General features: G+C 38.8%; 1 protein-coding gene across 5 annotated transcripts in view; it reads right to left on the reverse strand.

Moving 5' to 3' along the window:
* The window catches only part of KHDRBS2 (KH RNA binding domain containing, signal transduction associated 2), a 572,210-nt gene that overhangs the window by 168,608 nt on the left and 387,897 nt on the right, over nt 1-15,705 (reverse strand). For all 5 annotated transcript variants that reach the window (XM_073336336.1, XM_073336333.1, XM_073336334.1 and 2 more), the window contains one exon: nt 9,387-9,582. In XM_073336336.1, the coding sequence (XP_073192437.1) occupies nt 9,387-9,582 (196 nt within the window). The remainder of the gene's footprint in view (nt 1-9,386; nt 9,583-15,705) is intronic.

Here is a 15,705-nt window from a genome sequence, read left to right on the forward strand (position 1 = left end):
AATCTGAGGTGCTAAGGTTTATAACCAGATCAATTTTCAAAACATTTTTACTTCAATTCTAAAAGATACACTAAATCTGCAGCCCTTGTAAAATATAACAGCTCAGATTATTTTAGAAATGAACATACTTGAGAACCATATGAAACTAGCTATCTGACATTGGGTTTATAACATTTCCCGGAATGACACAAATACTTTAACACAAGCAATAAAGAGTGATGGAACTATGGAAGTTAAAGCTGAAAAAGACCCACCACATCATTCAGTCCTTCTCCTTGCAAATGCAGGATTGTTCTCTCCTGAACATTTTCTAGTGGTTTGCAGTCTAGTTTTAAAAGCCCCAGGTGATGGGACTTCTACCATTCTCTTTCAAAATTATTATATTTATCCTAAATTCTCAGTCTTAATTCCATCCCATTGCTTCTATCTAAAATATACAATACTAAGGCTACTCTATACGATTGAGTAAAATTAGATAGTACCAGCAAAAGTAGGTAGCTTTCTAAAGTGTTGGTAACATGAGATACACACACAAATATTAGGAGCTGAGCTCATTAATCATTTAGCAAGATTCTCACCCTACATAGGGCCTCTGTCAACTACCATTGAACAGTTCCATTTGAAAAACAGACTTTTTTTGTTAGTATCCACCTGCAGCTATGCTCAGTTTAACAGTGTGCTGAAGCACAGGCCTACCTTTCAATTAAAAAGGTAGGTGGGGCTTGAAATTAAAATAATCTGTTTCAACCCATCAAATTTAATCACAGGAGAATGGCAGAGCAGCTTAAACATTTAAGTTTAAAGAACAGCAAGAACTCTTAGTTCCCGCCATACTTGAGCATATGGGACATGCATAATCGAGATTATCTAACCTACTTTAATCAAACAGTTGTTCTTTCTCTCTATTTGTAAAGGACCAAGCACTTTCAGTAACCTCAGAAAATGACAACGTGCATCAATATCATTGGTACAAGGATGATACACAGAAAATATAAATAACTGCCAAAAAGCTGAAAAGGAGAGCCAATAAAGTTTTATTCCTTTAAAAACATTTTGTCTCCAACACTTTACATTTCTACTTTTTTCCAGACAGAGACAGACAGACACTATAGCCCTGAACCTGCAAGCATACCCCAGTGCCTATATAGTACCTCAGACAGGTGTGCATACATCTATGTCAACATATATGGATGTATTCTGAAATCTCGACCCACATAAACATTGTTACGTATGTGTGTGTTTGGGGGAGAGGTGGTGCATGTGTGTGTGAAAATTCAGACAATATTAGATTTTTCAGCTTGTTTTGTATGCCAGAAAATTTTTAGCATCCTGTTAGCACAGAGAATGGGATTTCTGCAACCACAGTGGTAATACACTATACCCATCATTCTAAGTGCAAGGCTATCTTTTAAATGCAACTGAAACCCACAGCTGCAAATGCATTACATACACTCAGAGAGAAAATTGACTACAGAAAAAATGCTATACTTATCAGGCCTTTTATTGGACCAAATATTCTTTCCTCTCTTTTGATTAGCCTGAATGACCATTATGTTCATTTCTAGAGGCAATTGGCTAAAAGGCCTGTCAGCACTTTCTTTCATCAAACAATGAAGTAAATGTGCATTCTATAACACCTTTGCCTTCCATATATACTGGTAATTGGTTAAAATGGGGTTTGTTTCATAAGAAGCTTTTCCAAAGTTGTTAGATGACAACAAATCATGAACAAAACCCAGTGCCGAAGATATATGATCCATAAATGATAAAGACATTCCGTAAAAGGAAACAACCATCTATGTTTAAAACATCCACTTCTTCTTAGATTTCTATATACCTACAGTACTCTTTTGAACAGTCCATAAGTGCTCTAATTCAATAGGATTCCTGAACTATAATTTATTGTATTAGTGGTATTAGTTGTATTAGTGTAGTGTTTATGTTAATTTGCAGTAAATATTACTTATAAGTAAACATAAAACACAGAGCAGTAATACACCATTAACTAGATGTGTAAGGCAGAACCGTGCATACTTATATAATCAGCAATGTGGTTGTATTATATACTAGAACCTCACTTAAACTGCAATTTAATGAACTGGAAACCTGCCCTGAACATGAACATTTGGTTTGCAGTTCACTGAAGCACACACCAGTAAGATTCTGTTGATGTCATGGTGTCAGGATTGGTGTGGATGTCAAGCTTCAGTGATGGGCCTAGTCCCTTTTCTGGCTCTCTATAATGACCTGAAACAAGACTAAGGATCGCATAACTGTCTGGTGATGCTGGTACTCACTAGTCTGCAAGCATCAACAATCTACACTGAGTTTCCTTCATTATTGCAGATTAATGAGGTTCTACTGTGTGTGTCTATGTCCTTTTTGGTTTCATTAACTGGATAACCCTTAAGTCCAAAATTATGTTAACATTTTTAGTGCCTCTGCATGATCTAGAACCAGATGAAACATTTCAAAATGTTGTAAGAAACACTATTTGTGTGATTTTTCATCCCTACTGAAATAATTTACAAATGGATCTCTCTAAAGAAAGCCTGTTCACAATAGCCTTACAACTTTATTTCTTGAACAATGTTCAGATAAAGTTTGAAATGAACATCTTCATTTCTGGACCACCCAAGCTTTTGCAAGTAACCCTATCATAAAAAGCAGAAAACTGTCTGAGACAAAGTCGTGATAGTGTTTTGCCAATTAGTAGCCAAAAAATAGCTTTGTATACAGACTGTTTACTATCTGGGAAATTGCAAGTGATCAGTTGTTTGACAACTAATGGATATTGGAAAACTATTTTTGTTCATAACATCCTTATTAGCTAGTTGGATTGTGTTTGGTCAACAAATGGTATATTATGTTACGTAGATGTATAGTATGTGTGTTTTTATACATGACTAAGTGAAGGCCAAATATTCTATTGAGATCTGCCCTTCATATAGATTTCTATACAAGATTATAAATATTTATTAGGCTGTTGCTGTATTAGCATTATTAGCCCTAAATTATGTCTGGCAGGGGAAAAAAAGAAATCCTTGAGCTAGGAATTTGGCATCTAATGTCTCAGTGAGGAAGGGTATTCATTTTGAAAAATATGGGTGGAAATAGTTAGGATTTCACTTTTAAAAATATTTTGAGTTCTTGTGGCAGGGATGTAGACATAAGATTATTACCGTATATAATTTTGTGTCTGAAGTTTTGCTTATGAACTACAAATAATCATTAGTCTCAGACAAAGAAATTCACTGAACAAGGTCTATTTGAAAAAGGATGTTAAGGCTGTGACAGTTTCATGAAGGTGAAGATTCAGGTATCTGTACTCAAATTAATTGACACCTTATTCCATGAGCAGTCCCATTGGCTTGTATTGTTAGTATATAGGTCTATTTGTTAGTCTGGAATAGAATTTTGGGGTTGACTTTTGATACTCTATTATCCTTACTAACATATGTGAACAAAGAAAAAAAGACACAGTATATTACATCTGCCCACAAGCAGATGGGGTGAAACGAGATAAGGAATAGAGCTAAAGTGTTACTGGCTATGGTGGGAGTATAATATATGAGCATACACTGGAAGGCTGCCTGACTCCTCTCTCAAATCCAGGTCAAGCAACCAGTCAGGAGGAGCAAGGGGGAATGGAGAGAAACGTATATGGAACACAAAAAGCCAAAGAAAACTCTGGCCTTGGCCAGAACACAACATCACTCCTTACCCTTCCCATGGGATACAAAAGAGATGGTATCAAGCCCCCAAACTCATGACCCTCCAAAACCGAATATGACCAGAAGTTGTAAGGGCCCATGGACGTGCACTGTAGGTATATTTGGGCGCACTAAGAAAGAGGGGGTATAGAGAACGGGAACATTGGGAAAAGGCTCTGCGGTGTCAGAGCTATGGCTTGCTTGAAACTAACCCCAATAAACATTGCATTGCCTACACTTTGGGCTTCGGGTCTTCTGTTTCTGTCTACATGAGAAGAACCACAGGAGGGGTGAAGGGAAAGCTCCTAACAGTCATTATTCTGTGTGATAAGGAAATTGGAATCTCAACCCAAACCAGGACATGACACATTTCAGCATGAAACCTCTAATACTGCAGGTATTTAGACATCGATGGCTCACTGCTGAGCTGTAAAAAGAAAAGGAGTACTAGTGGCACCTTAGAGACGAACCAATTTATTACATTTTCTTTTTTTCTTAATTCTATTTTTATGTGGTTTTTGGTGGTTTGTTTGAAGTGAATCTATATCTGTGTCCTGCTTTGAGCAGGGGGTTGGACTAGATGACCTCCTCAGGTCCCTTCCAACCCTGGTATTCTATGATTCTATGATCTGTCGGCCAAATTCTCCTTTCGGTTACACTGGTGTGAGTACAACTAACAAAAGAATTTAGCTTGCTCTCTTTACATCCATGAAACTATCACTCATAATGTTCTTCTAAAGTCCAACATATAGTCTTCCCGATGATATAATCATCACACTGTTTATTGCTATTACAGTAAAAATACAATTTGATTTTTCAAGTCACAGAAGATATTAGTTGAACATAGCTTAGCTCTTTAAGTGCCTTGGACATAATAGCTAAACAACCATATTTAATCAATATGCTGGTCAGCCATGCAGATTCCCTTGTCTAAAATTTCAGCTTTATTCAGGTAATCTTTGGTCTCAGTAGATTTTTCATCATTTTTAACAGCCAGAATGGACACAGAAACAAATGGACTACAGAAAATGATAGTCTACAACTTGTAAAATAAATTCGTATTTGTATATAACTGTGTTCAATCTTTTTCATTCTTTTAAATGTATTTGACTTGAAATATTTCTCCTTAACTGTCCTGACCCCACTTCCTATCAAAATCCATTGGGAATGTTGCAATTTACTTTAAAAATGGGCAAGATCAGGCATAAATATCTCCATTTAATGCATTGGTTAAGGCACTGAGTTGGATACAAATATTTAATGAAGTAAAGGTCTTTACACTCAGTTTCTATCCACATTCTAGGTTGTGGCAGATACATTGATTTCAATACCATAAAGGTTTTAGCTTAAATGTTAAGCAAAAGCCTCCACAAGCACAGTTTGGGAATCATAGTCACATAAGAATATTAGCTGTTCTTTTCAAATAATGTTAAAAGGTGACAATGTGTCCCCTATTGTTAGGCTATTCATTGCTTGTGCTGCTGGTGAATAAACAGTAGTATATTTGTTCCAGTTTGTCTGAAAACTATTGAAATACATAATTAACCATTAAAGCCTAGAGTAAACAGTTGAATGTGACATTTGCTTTCTTTCATTTTAAATAGCATGAACTGTGCATCACAGCGGAAGAACAGCGTGACATTAAACGCATAATCTATCTCACTCCCTGTGGTTCTTTTTAGGGACTTTCTGAAAAGCATTGTTTTGCACTCACTCCAAAAGATAAACAAGCTATATCTTTTGTAGTTATCAAGAGATATGTTTACTTAGTTCTAAAGGTAAAAGGAAAGTAAGAATATTGACACCTAGGACATGTCTGCACCAGATTAAATTCAAGTAGGTGATCATGTTAAAGAATAAATTACTTTCAGCGATTTGTTGGGTGTGCGGAAAGAACCTTACATGAGGCATATTTATTGTTTGGACAAGAGAACATTTTATAGGGGAGTCTGATATTCCACCATCTGATCCTTAAGTAGAGTGGAAACTTGGTAGAGTAAATTAATTTTGTGCTTTCATTTCAGATGAAATGGTGCATTAAGGGCGTGATCCAACATACACTAAAGGTAATGGAAAGATTTCCACTGACTTCAGTGGGCACTGGTTCTGGTCTGACATATTGCGGACTCCTCCCTGTTTAGTCCAAGAGTGGAAATTGAAATCAAACTTGGATATCTTAAGATAAATTTAAGCCATGGATTTATTTAGCTTTGAAACTGTAATTGGCCAGTGCTCCTAGCTTTTGGTGTGGGGGTGTGGGGGAAGCGATGAAGCAGGTCTAATCTCATTCTAGGTTTCAGTCAGAAATTGATTATAGCTCTTTACAAAACAAAAGGAAGAACAACCAGCATCTGCTGAGTGAAGGACAACTAATATCACAGCTCTTAAATGGCTTCTGAATCACGGGAGGTAAAAGGCAGCTTCACAGTCAAATGCCTTTCACAAAGTGACCTGAAGCCAACTATGAGTAGCCTCCAAAAGTCTCCCCTTGTTTTTTAAATATTGTAAGATTGTTAATTTTACCACTATATTTCAGGCAGATGATAAAAACTGAAGGTTCAATCAAGCAATCTTAAGTGTCTTAATGAAAAAATGACAGGAATGCAATACTGTCTCACAGGCTTCATCAGTAAAGGTGATGCTGAACAACTGAAGTACTCTAAGAGCTCATTTTTATTTGCCATCTCCTACAGGGTCACACTAGGAGAAATGTTGTAAGAGGTTGAGACAGAGTGCTGGTCAACAGCAGCTGATCTGGCACTCTGATCACAGTAACTTCAGCTAATTGCCCCATGCATACCTAAATATGGGAACTATGACAAACTGATAGATTGAAGATGGGAGATGGACCTCTGCCAGGATAATGCTGTGTTCTGTGGCAAAGTACCATAGTTAGATAACCTCTTGACACAATAATAGCAATCTGTCCTCACCTCTAGCCCCCGCTCCCCTTGGCTGTTCAGGTAGAAGACTGCCACCATATTATCTGATGTGGCCAGGATTGTCTGACTGCAAATATCCAGAAGAAAGGCCACACATGCCTTGTATACAGCCCTGAGCACTAGAACATTGGTTTTCAAAGCCCTCTGCATTAAAGACCCTAAGACTTGCTCTGTGAGATTGCTTATATTGGCCCCCCACCTGAAGGTGGAGGTCTCTGTGATTATGGTCCTTCAAGGTGAATTGGGACTGTGTGGGTCTCTTTTTGCACACATTGATTTGGTACTTCCACCAATCCAGTGACTGGAAGACCACGAGAAGGAGATGCACCATCTTATCCAGGTGGCGTTTGCCTGGGCAGTAGACCAAGGACAGCCAGGCCTGAAGCCGGTGGAAGTGGAGCTTTGCCTGTTGGCTGATGAACCTGCTAGCTGCCATAAGACCCAGTGGCATGAGTCAGAATTGTGCTTGCATCAGAGGGTATGGCTATCTGTCATATCCAACAATGATATCATGGCATCTCCTGTGTTCTTGTGGCTGTATAGTCTGATCTGCGAAGAGAAAGGTCATGAACAGATGTCACATAGGCTACACTGTCACTTCACCATTTGCCCATTGTGTAGGACTTTCTATTGAATGATGCATGAATGCCTATGTCTGAAGATTTTTAAATGCGAAGACCATTGCTCAGATGCAATCTCACACTCCCAGTTGCTGCAGTTGAAGATCAGTGGCAAAAAAGGCCACAACAACTGGCAACTTCATTAGCTGCAGTGGATAGCCATTGATGTCTGCTGTGCCTTGCCATGCCTTACATATTTCACAATATGTTGTTGCAGTGCCTTTCCTGCCCTTCAACCTAGAGGTGTCTTTCATCTGGTTGGACAAAGTAGACTTAGTATGCTGGGGAAAGACATTTCCCCTCATAGTTACCTTCTAACTGGTTTAGCCCACCAGTAAAAGTGGTGTCCCAAGTTGTGGCTGCCGACAAAATAAGCAGCTACTTGGAGTCAGAGGTAAGAGCTGGATGGAAAGGGAAGACCAGTGAAAGTACTACTCAAAGAGTGCAATTGTTCTGACTTGGTACTACCTCTCTTTGTAGACCCCATACGCTGCCCTTTATATCCTCAGAATGCATGAGAAGAAGATGGGCTCATGCACTGCCCTATTAGATACTGCATACTAAAATATTCTCCAATGAGTGCACTGGATGTTCTCTCACCAGCTGTGGAATATGTATATGTAGTAGCACACAAAGAACTGATCCTCATTTCTCACTTGCAATCAATAACATAGTCTTTCACCTTGACTGAAGGGGCTGTGGCTTATCTGGACTCTAAAAATGCATGAGATACTGGTAAACCGTTTTGACACTTTATTGATTTAGTGGGGGATTGGTCCTGCTTTGAGCAGGGGATTGGACTAGATGACCTTCTGAGGTCGCTTCCAACCCTGATATTCTGTAATTCTATGATTCTATGATACTGAATATCTTTTACACATTTCCTTCCTCTGATTTCAGAGATTTTCTAATTTCTGAATTGTCTATAAACTATGTTCTTATTGATTTACCTACTGATAGTTCTATATCACGACTATTGGATGGGGAAGAAATGTTCATATTACATTTTTAATTACTGTAGTTTAAAAAATCAGACATTATATTTGATAATACTTTCCCTCTATTTGAGTGTTTGTTGTTATTGTGATAGTTTCAGGTGGGAACATTAACAAGGATCATTTGAAAGACCTTATGTTTACAACATAATTATTTTCAATACCTTATTAAATATGTATTATGGCCTCAGTTTTCCTGATGATGGTTTGAATTTGCATGTGTCCTCCTTGTACCCATGATACTCTTAATTTTGAATACAAATAGAGAAAACAATAAACTATAACATGAAAGAATAGTAATCCAAAGCATAAAAAGTATACACAAAAATTGCTATTTTTTCCACAAAGGTGCAGCCTTCTATTTTTTAAGAACTAACCTACAATAAATAATGTCTTTTATATGCTTTTTGGAATAAATATATTGCTCATTTGTTAGGCACCCACCTTTCTTGTGTTATTTCAAAAGCCCACTTTGAAAGTTTAGGATAACTTTTTTTAGAATTATAAAAACTAGGCCAGATATGTTTTCAACTGGATTTCTTTTTTATATTTCTGGAAATCAGCATACATATTTAGAGTGCTATATGCATGCTATATCACCACACATTTTAAAAACACCTTTTGTCAAGAATTCCTAAGTGTTTTATGTTTGTAAAATCATATAAGGGGTTAGAAGCAGCTCAACAAGACAAGTGAATGCATCTTTTTCATAGCACAAATTAAATGCTTAGACAACACTGAATATCAGTCTTCACAACACATGAGCCCAATCTTTTAAGAATATATTGATGAAATAACTTTGTGTGCTTTTCCCATCTCCATTCATTTATATTTAATTATTGCAAAGACATACGCCCATGAAAATATAAAGATAACTGGGATAACTCAGCTTATTCCTGTCCATAGCTAATACTTGTAAAATTAAAAGATACCATCAAATGATTTCCAGTCACTTAAATCACAGTTTTTCATGCACAGTGTATAACCACCAGTGAAGGGTATGTGGTACAGAGTAGGCATTTATTGGACCTACCCAGTGTCCTCAAATACAGAGGTACCTGTAAGTTGCCAAAGCAGTTTGGCTCATATCAATTATCAAAATATACAGATACTTACATATTCTTCATAGGCCTCATGTGCTGGAGGAGGGGGTGGTCTGTAGCCTGGGACTGCTGGAGTTCCCCTTGCTCGAGGGGTTGGAACGCCCCTAGCTACAGGAGTTACTGGGAGTGCTCCACGTGTCACTGGTGTCCCTCTAGGTGTTTGGGCACCTCGCCCAGGTGGGGGAGGAGGAATTGCACCCCCACGTCCTCTAAGAGAAACAAAGATGTGAAATTAATATATTGACATGTACTTGAGCCGAGGACATAATTGTTATCCAATCTTAAAGGCTCTTATTCTCTTATCACAGTTTAACACACCACATACCACAAGCTTTTAGCAGCACCTGAGAGTTACACTGCTAAGAGTTTTTAGGATACATCTGAAAATGCCTCAAAAAGGAATATGACAGTAGGTTTCACGAAAAGGTAATAAGTTGCTAGGGCTGTGCAACCTTTGCACCTGATTCCCTTCTCGCTTGCCCTGGTGCAAATCAGAAGTAATTTCATTACATACAGTGGAGTTGCACTGATGTAAAAATAGTGTGAGGAAAGAATGAGGCCTTTCACTTGCAGATCTCAAAGCACTTTACAGTGGTGGGCCATAATTATGATGCTCATTTTACTGCTGGGAAACTTGGCAAACAGAGGTTTAAGCCACATTGGGTATGTCTACATTTCAATGTAAGCCTACAGTTAGAGGAACTCAAGCCAGTGAGTCAACGGTGTGCCCCTGTTGCCAAGAAGGCTAACAGCATTTTGGGCCGTATAAGTAGCGACATTGCCAGCAGATCAAGGGACGTGATCATTCCTCTCTATTCGACATTGGTGAGGCCTCATCTGGAGTACTGTGTCCATCCACAAGAAGGATGTGGAAAAATTGGAAAGAGTCCAGCGGAGGGCAACAAAAATGATTAGAGCACTCGACTTATGAGGAGAGGCTGAGGGAACTGGGATTGTTTAGTCTGCAGAAGAGAAGAATGAGGGGGGATTTGATAGCTGCTTTCAACTACCTGAAAGAGTGTTCCAAAGAGGATGGATCTAGACTGCTCTCAGTGGTACCAGATGACAGAACAAGGAGTGATGGTCTCAAGTTGCAGTGGGGAGGTTTAGGTTGGATGTTAGGAAAAACTTTTTCACTAGGAGAGTGGTGGAGCACTGGAATGGGTTACCTAGGGAGGTGGTGGAATCTCCTTCCTTAGAGATTTTCAAGGTCAGGCTTGACAAAGCCCTGGCTGGGATGATTTAGTTGGGGATTTGCCCTGCTTTGAGCAGGGGGTTGGATTAGATGACCTCCTGAGGTCCCTTCCAACCCTGATATTCTATGATTCTATGACCCTGGGTTAGAGAACCCAGGGCTTGATAATCTGCACTGATTACCAACCCTAGGGTTAACAATTTTCTAACCTAGGCCCAGGGCTCCAGCGTCCACACTGCAGTATGCATACCTGAGTCCAACCAACCATATCCCCGACTTCCTAGTGCCCTCCTGAAATGTGGCTGCTCTACCCTGTGCTTATGGTGGAGTGTGGGAAATCTTGACTGTCCGCCAAACTTACCTTCTCAGTCTTCTCTTCTCCAGATTAAACAAACACAATTTTTTCAAACTTCTCTCATAGGTCATGACCTTCAATCATTTTTGTTACTCTTCTCTGGACTTTTTCCAGTTTGTCCACATGTTTCCTGAAATGTGGCACTCAAAACTGGACACAATAATTGAGTTGAGGCCTTGTCAGCATGGAGTAGAGTGGAAGATTTATGTCTCATGTCTTGCTTACAACACTCCTAATGAAACCCAGAATGTGTTTGCTTTTTTTGCAATGATGTCACACTGTTGACTCATAATTAGCTGGTGATCCACTGGGACCTCCGGAACCCTTTCTGCAGTACTCCTTCCTAGGCAGTCATTTCTCATTTTGTATGTGTGTTACTGATTGCTCCATCCTAAGTGGAGCACTTTGCATTTGTCCCTATTGAATTTCATCCTTTTTACTTCAGACCATTTCTCTAGAAAGCTATTAGGTTGGTTTGCAAATGCTAAGTATCATTATTATAATACTTAGGTCTACACTTGAAAAATAATGGGGGGTGGGTGCTCAGCACTTCTAAAAATTAGGCCATTACTATTTAGGTGTCTACAGGACTGACCCAGCTCCAATGACGTCAATGGAGGCTTTTCCATTGACTTCAGTGGGGGACTAGATTGAGCCCTAAATATGGATTTACATGTCTAACTCTAGGCATATACATTTGAAAATTTTGTCCTTAATCCCTGTGTAACTGTATATGAAGAATGTGTGAGCCTAAAAAGTTACATCTCATGTGAGGCTCTATGTGTGATTCTAAATGTCTACATCTCATGTGAGCCTGTTTTTCTACAAGTTTCTGCTGCTGATACTGTAGATTCTGAGTAGGTGTGACCTTTCTGCAATGATTTTACATGTTCTAGTCTACTGTGCTTTGCCAAATGACTTGAAGTCCAGCTATTTCATTTGCTGAAATATTTTTAGAGTTATTCATTGAAAAACTACCTTACAAAATACAATAGGCATTTGTAGGATGTAAATTTGTTAAAAGAAGTCATGGGGCATTCATTGAAGTAAACAGAACTACACTAATTCATAGCAGTTGAGGATCTGGCCCCACATTTCAAATTTGCCATTTGTGTATTTTAATTTCTATTGCTGAAGGGATATTGCCCAAAATGTTATAATGTTTTTCATTTTTTAACTTGAATTCATTGTTTTCAATATTTTCTTCATAGTTTGAAAATGATTAAGCCATCCATGATGAATGGGTCGGAATTCTGGCCAAGGAGGAATAGAGAAGAACAATTACTTCACACCATTGAAATGAGATCGCTAAGGCAGAAGCTATGTAAGACAACTTATAGGCTATGCAGTGAAATGGTACAATATATCATCTAGGTAGCCCCCATCATGGAAAAGCTGTGGGAGTATCACCTGAGATGGTTGGGTCATGTGAGATGATGAGACATGGGATATGTTGGTCAGGGTACAAAATCTAGTAATCACGGGACGACGACTAGGAGGAAGACCAGAAAAAAGGTGGTTTGAGACACTGAAGGAGAATATGAACAAGGCCACTGATGGAAGACAGGATGCTGGGCTAGATGGACCATTGCCATTCTTATCTTCTTATATCTGTATGCTTGAAAGACAAAGAACATGAGTTGCCAACACCGACAAACAGGACATGGTGAAGGCAAAAAAGAAGAAGTTTGAAAATGTTCTTACCCTTTCTGTTAGAGTCCTTTTCAATTTATCAGACATTGACTTCCTCCCCGCCCCGCTTCATATTTTATAAAGTAAAAGCCAATATGGGTCTGCTCTATTTACTTCCTTGTTTGTGAATCAACAGAATCAATTATGTCAGCACTGCCCTGGGAATGGGGTTTGGTAGTTAACTTTTGGTTTCCTTTGTGTGACTTTGCAGTAACAATGTAAAAAATATTGCATAGACAGTAACTATTGTATGTCCAAAAAATTATTGACAGGATGGTGGGCTTTTAAGCTGTATTTAAAGCCTGGAAAAATACCCCTCACCAGATTGCAGTAGTGGGGAAAGGTGAATTTTGCAAGTTAAACCATTTAACAATATCCTTTAAAATAACTGAAAATTCATGTCCTTTTTGCTGCCTCTTAGTCAAATCAAAGGAATACTATGAGAAGCAAGATCTTAATATGCTGACTTCACATTTTCAATGGCAGGGGCAAAAATCTGCAGAAAAAATGCAGAAAAAATGGTGGTGTTGTTTCCATATAATACAGGACAGAGAAGAGATATTGGAACAGTCCAGGAAGAGGTCAGATGGGGCATTCACCCTCCTCAGCAGACACATTCGCCCTCCTTGTCAGACACACAGAAGAACATAAATTGTTGCACAAAAGTCAACATGGCTTCTGTAAAGGGAGATCATGTCTTACTAATCTATGAGAGTTAATAATCTATTAGGGGGTCAACAAACATGTGGACAAGGGGGATCCAGTGGACACAGTATACTTAAATTTCCAGAAAGCCTTTGTCCCTCATCAAAGGCTCTTCTGTAAATTAAGTTGTCATGGGATAAGAGGGAAGATCCTTTCATGGACTGAGAACTGGTTAAAAGACAGGGAAAAAAGGGTAGGAATAAATGGTAAATTTTCAGAATGGAGAGTGGTAACTCGTGGTGTTCCCCAAGGGTCAGTCCTAGGGCAAATCCTATTGAACTTATTCATAAATGATCTGGAGAAAAGGGTAAACAGTGAGGTGGCAAAGTTTGCAGATGATACTAAACTGCTCAAGATAGTTAAGACCAAAGCAGACTGTGAAGAACTTCAAAAAGTTCTCACAAAACTAAGAGATTGGGCAAGAAAATGGCAAACAAAATTTAATGTGGATAAATGTGAAGTAATGCACATTGGAAAAAAATAACCCCAACTATACATACAATATGATGGGGGCTAATTTAGCTATAACTGATCAGGAGAAAGATCTTGCAGTCATCGTGGATAGTTCTCTAAAGACATCCACACAGTGTGCAGCTGCAGTCAAAAAAGCAAGCGGGATGTTAGGAATCATTAAAAAAGAGATATAGAATAAGAAGGAGAATATCTTATTGCCCTTATATAAATCCATGGTACGCCCACATCTTGAATAGTGCATGCAGATGTGGTCCCCTCATCTCTACAAAGATATACTGGCATTAGAAAAGGTTCAGAAAAGGGCAACTAAAATGATTAGGGGTTTGGAACGGGTCCCATATGAGGAGAGATTAAAGAGGCTAGGACTTTTCAGCTTGGAAAAGAGGAGACTAAGGGGGGATATGATAGAGGTATATAAAATCATGAGTGGTGTGGAGAAAGTGAATAAGGAAAAGTTATTTACTTGTTCCCATAATATAAGAACTAGGGGTCACCAAATGAAATTAATGTGTAGCAGGTTTAAAACAAATAAAAGGAAGTTCTTCTTCACTCAGGGCACAGTCAACCTGTGGAACTCCTTGCCTGAGGAGGTTGTGAAGGCTAGGACTATAACAAGGTTTAAAAGAGAACTGGATAAATTCATGGAGGTTAAGTCCATTAATGGCTCTTAGCCAGGATGGGTAAGGAATGGTATCCCCAGCCTCTGTTTGTCAGAGAGTGGAGCTGGATGGCAGGAGAGAGATCACTAGATCATTACTTGTTAGGTTCACTCCCTCTGGGACACCTGGCATTGGCCACTGTTGGTAGACAGGATACTGGGCTGGATGGACCTTTGGTCTGACCAAGTATGGCCGTTCTTATGTTCTAAGAGGTCTGCTCTAATGGTACAGTATCCCAACTACAGTGATATGAGCTGGAGGAGGCAGACCTTAATAAATGCAACGCTTTGAGAAAAAAATCAATATAATTTAGTATTTTATCATGTGTAAGAGTGTGCTAAGTGTCTCACAATATGGATATTTAAATGTGATCCCTCCCCCTAATGAACTGAAGGGAGAGTAACAAACAGTATGGGGACCTTTGGGGAACAAAGGACATGGACAACATACATCAAATAAATGGATTAATGAATATTAGTCAACAACATGATGGATGCAGGAGGTTGAAGTTTCTTTTCTTGCTTGCTTGTTTTTTAATTAAAAACAGACCTATATTAAGCTCCATCCAGAAATGAATTTATGTAGGTACAGGGGTCAACCTGGGTTAAAGTATTGCTTTAGATGGCTAATTTCCTGTGGGCTTAAGTGTGGAAGTGGGTCTTAAGGAGCAATACAAGTTAAAACATATAGTGGCCTTGTGAGCAAAGTCAGAGTGATATATAGTTACAGTGAAAACATGAAAATATCATAGAGAATCAGGTAATACTTGGAAGGATTGTGCAAGCCAGTGTAGGACACAAATTTTAGCTAATCCAATTAGAACTGATACTATATACTGTAAATAACATTATTTGTTTAATAATGTTATCCTTTACGGAATTAACAATGCATAACAATGTAGCACAGAATGTATTCATTTAATCCATTAGTGAATTTGCAGTGATAATGTCTCAGACCTTCCAATACAGATAAACAGCTCACACTGCAGTGTGTGTGTGTGTGTGTGTGTGTGTGTGTGTGTGTGTCTCTGCGCGCGCGCGCAAAGAGAGTCCTTCATTTTGCTCAGTCTGGAGCAGGCTGCATACTCTAGTAAGGCTGCTCTGAGTTACACCTGCTGTCAATACCCCAAGATGATTATCTGTTAGTTGGGACTCAACAGGACTTAAGTTAGCTCCAGCCATGCTGCCTGTAATAGCGAAACTGACTCTGTCATTGGAGAAATCCCTTACCTTGGATGAAGAAAAGGAGTACT

The sequence above is a fragment of the Lepidochelys kempii genome, chromosome 3 (genome assembly GCF_965140265.1).
Source record: "Lepidochelys kempii isolate rLepKem1 chromosome 3, rLepKem1.hap2, whole genome shotgun sequence".
NCBI classification, from domain to species: domain Eukaryota; kingdom Metazoa; phylum Chordata; order Testudines; family Cheloniidae; genus Lepidochelys; species Lepidochelys kempii.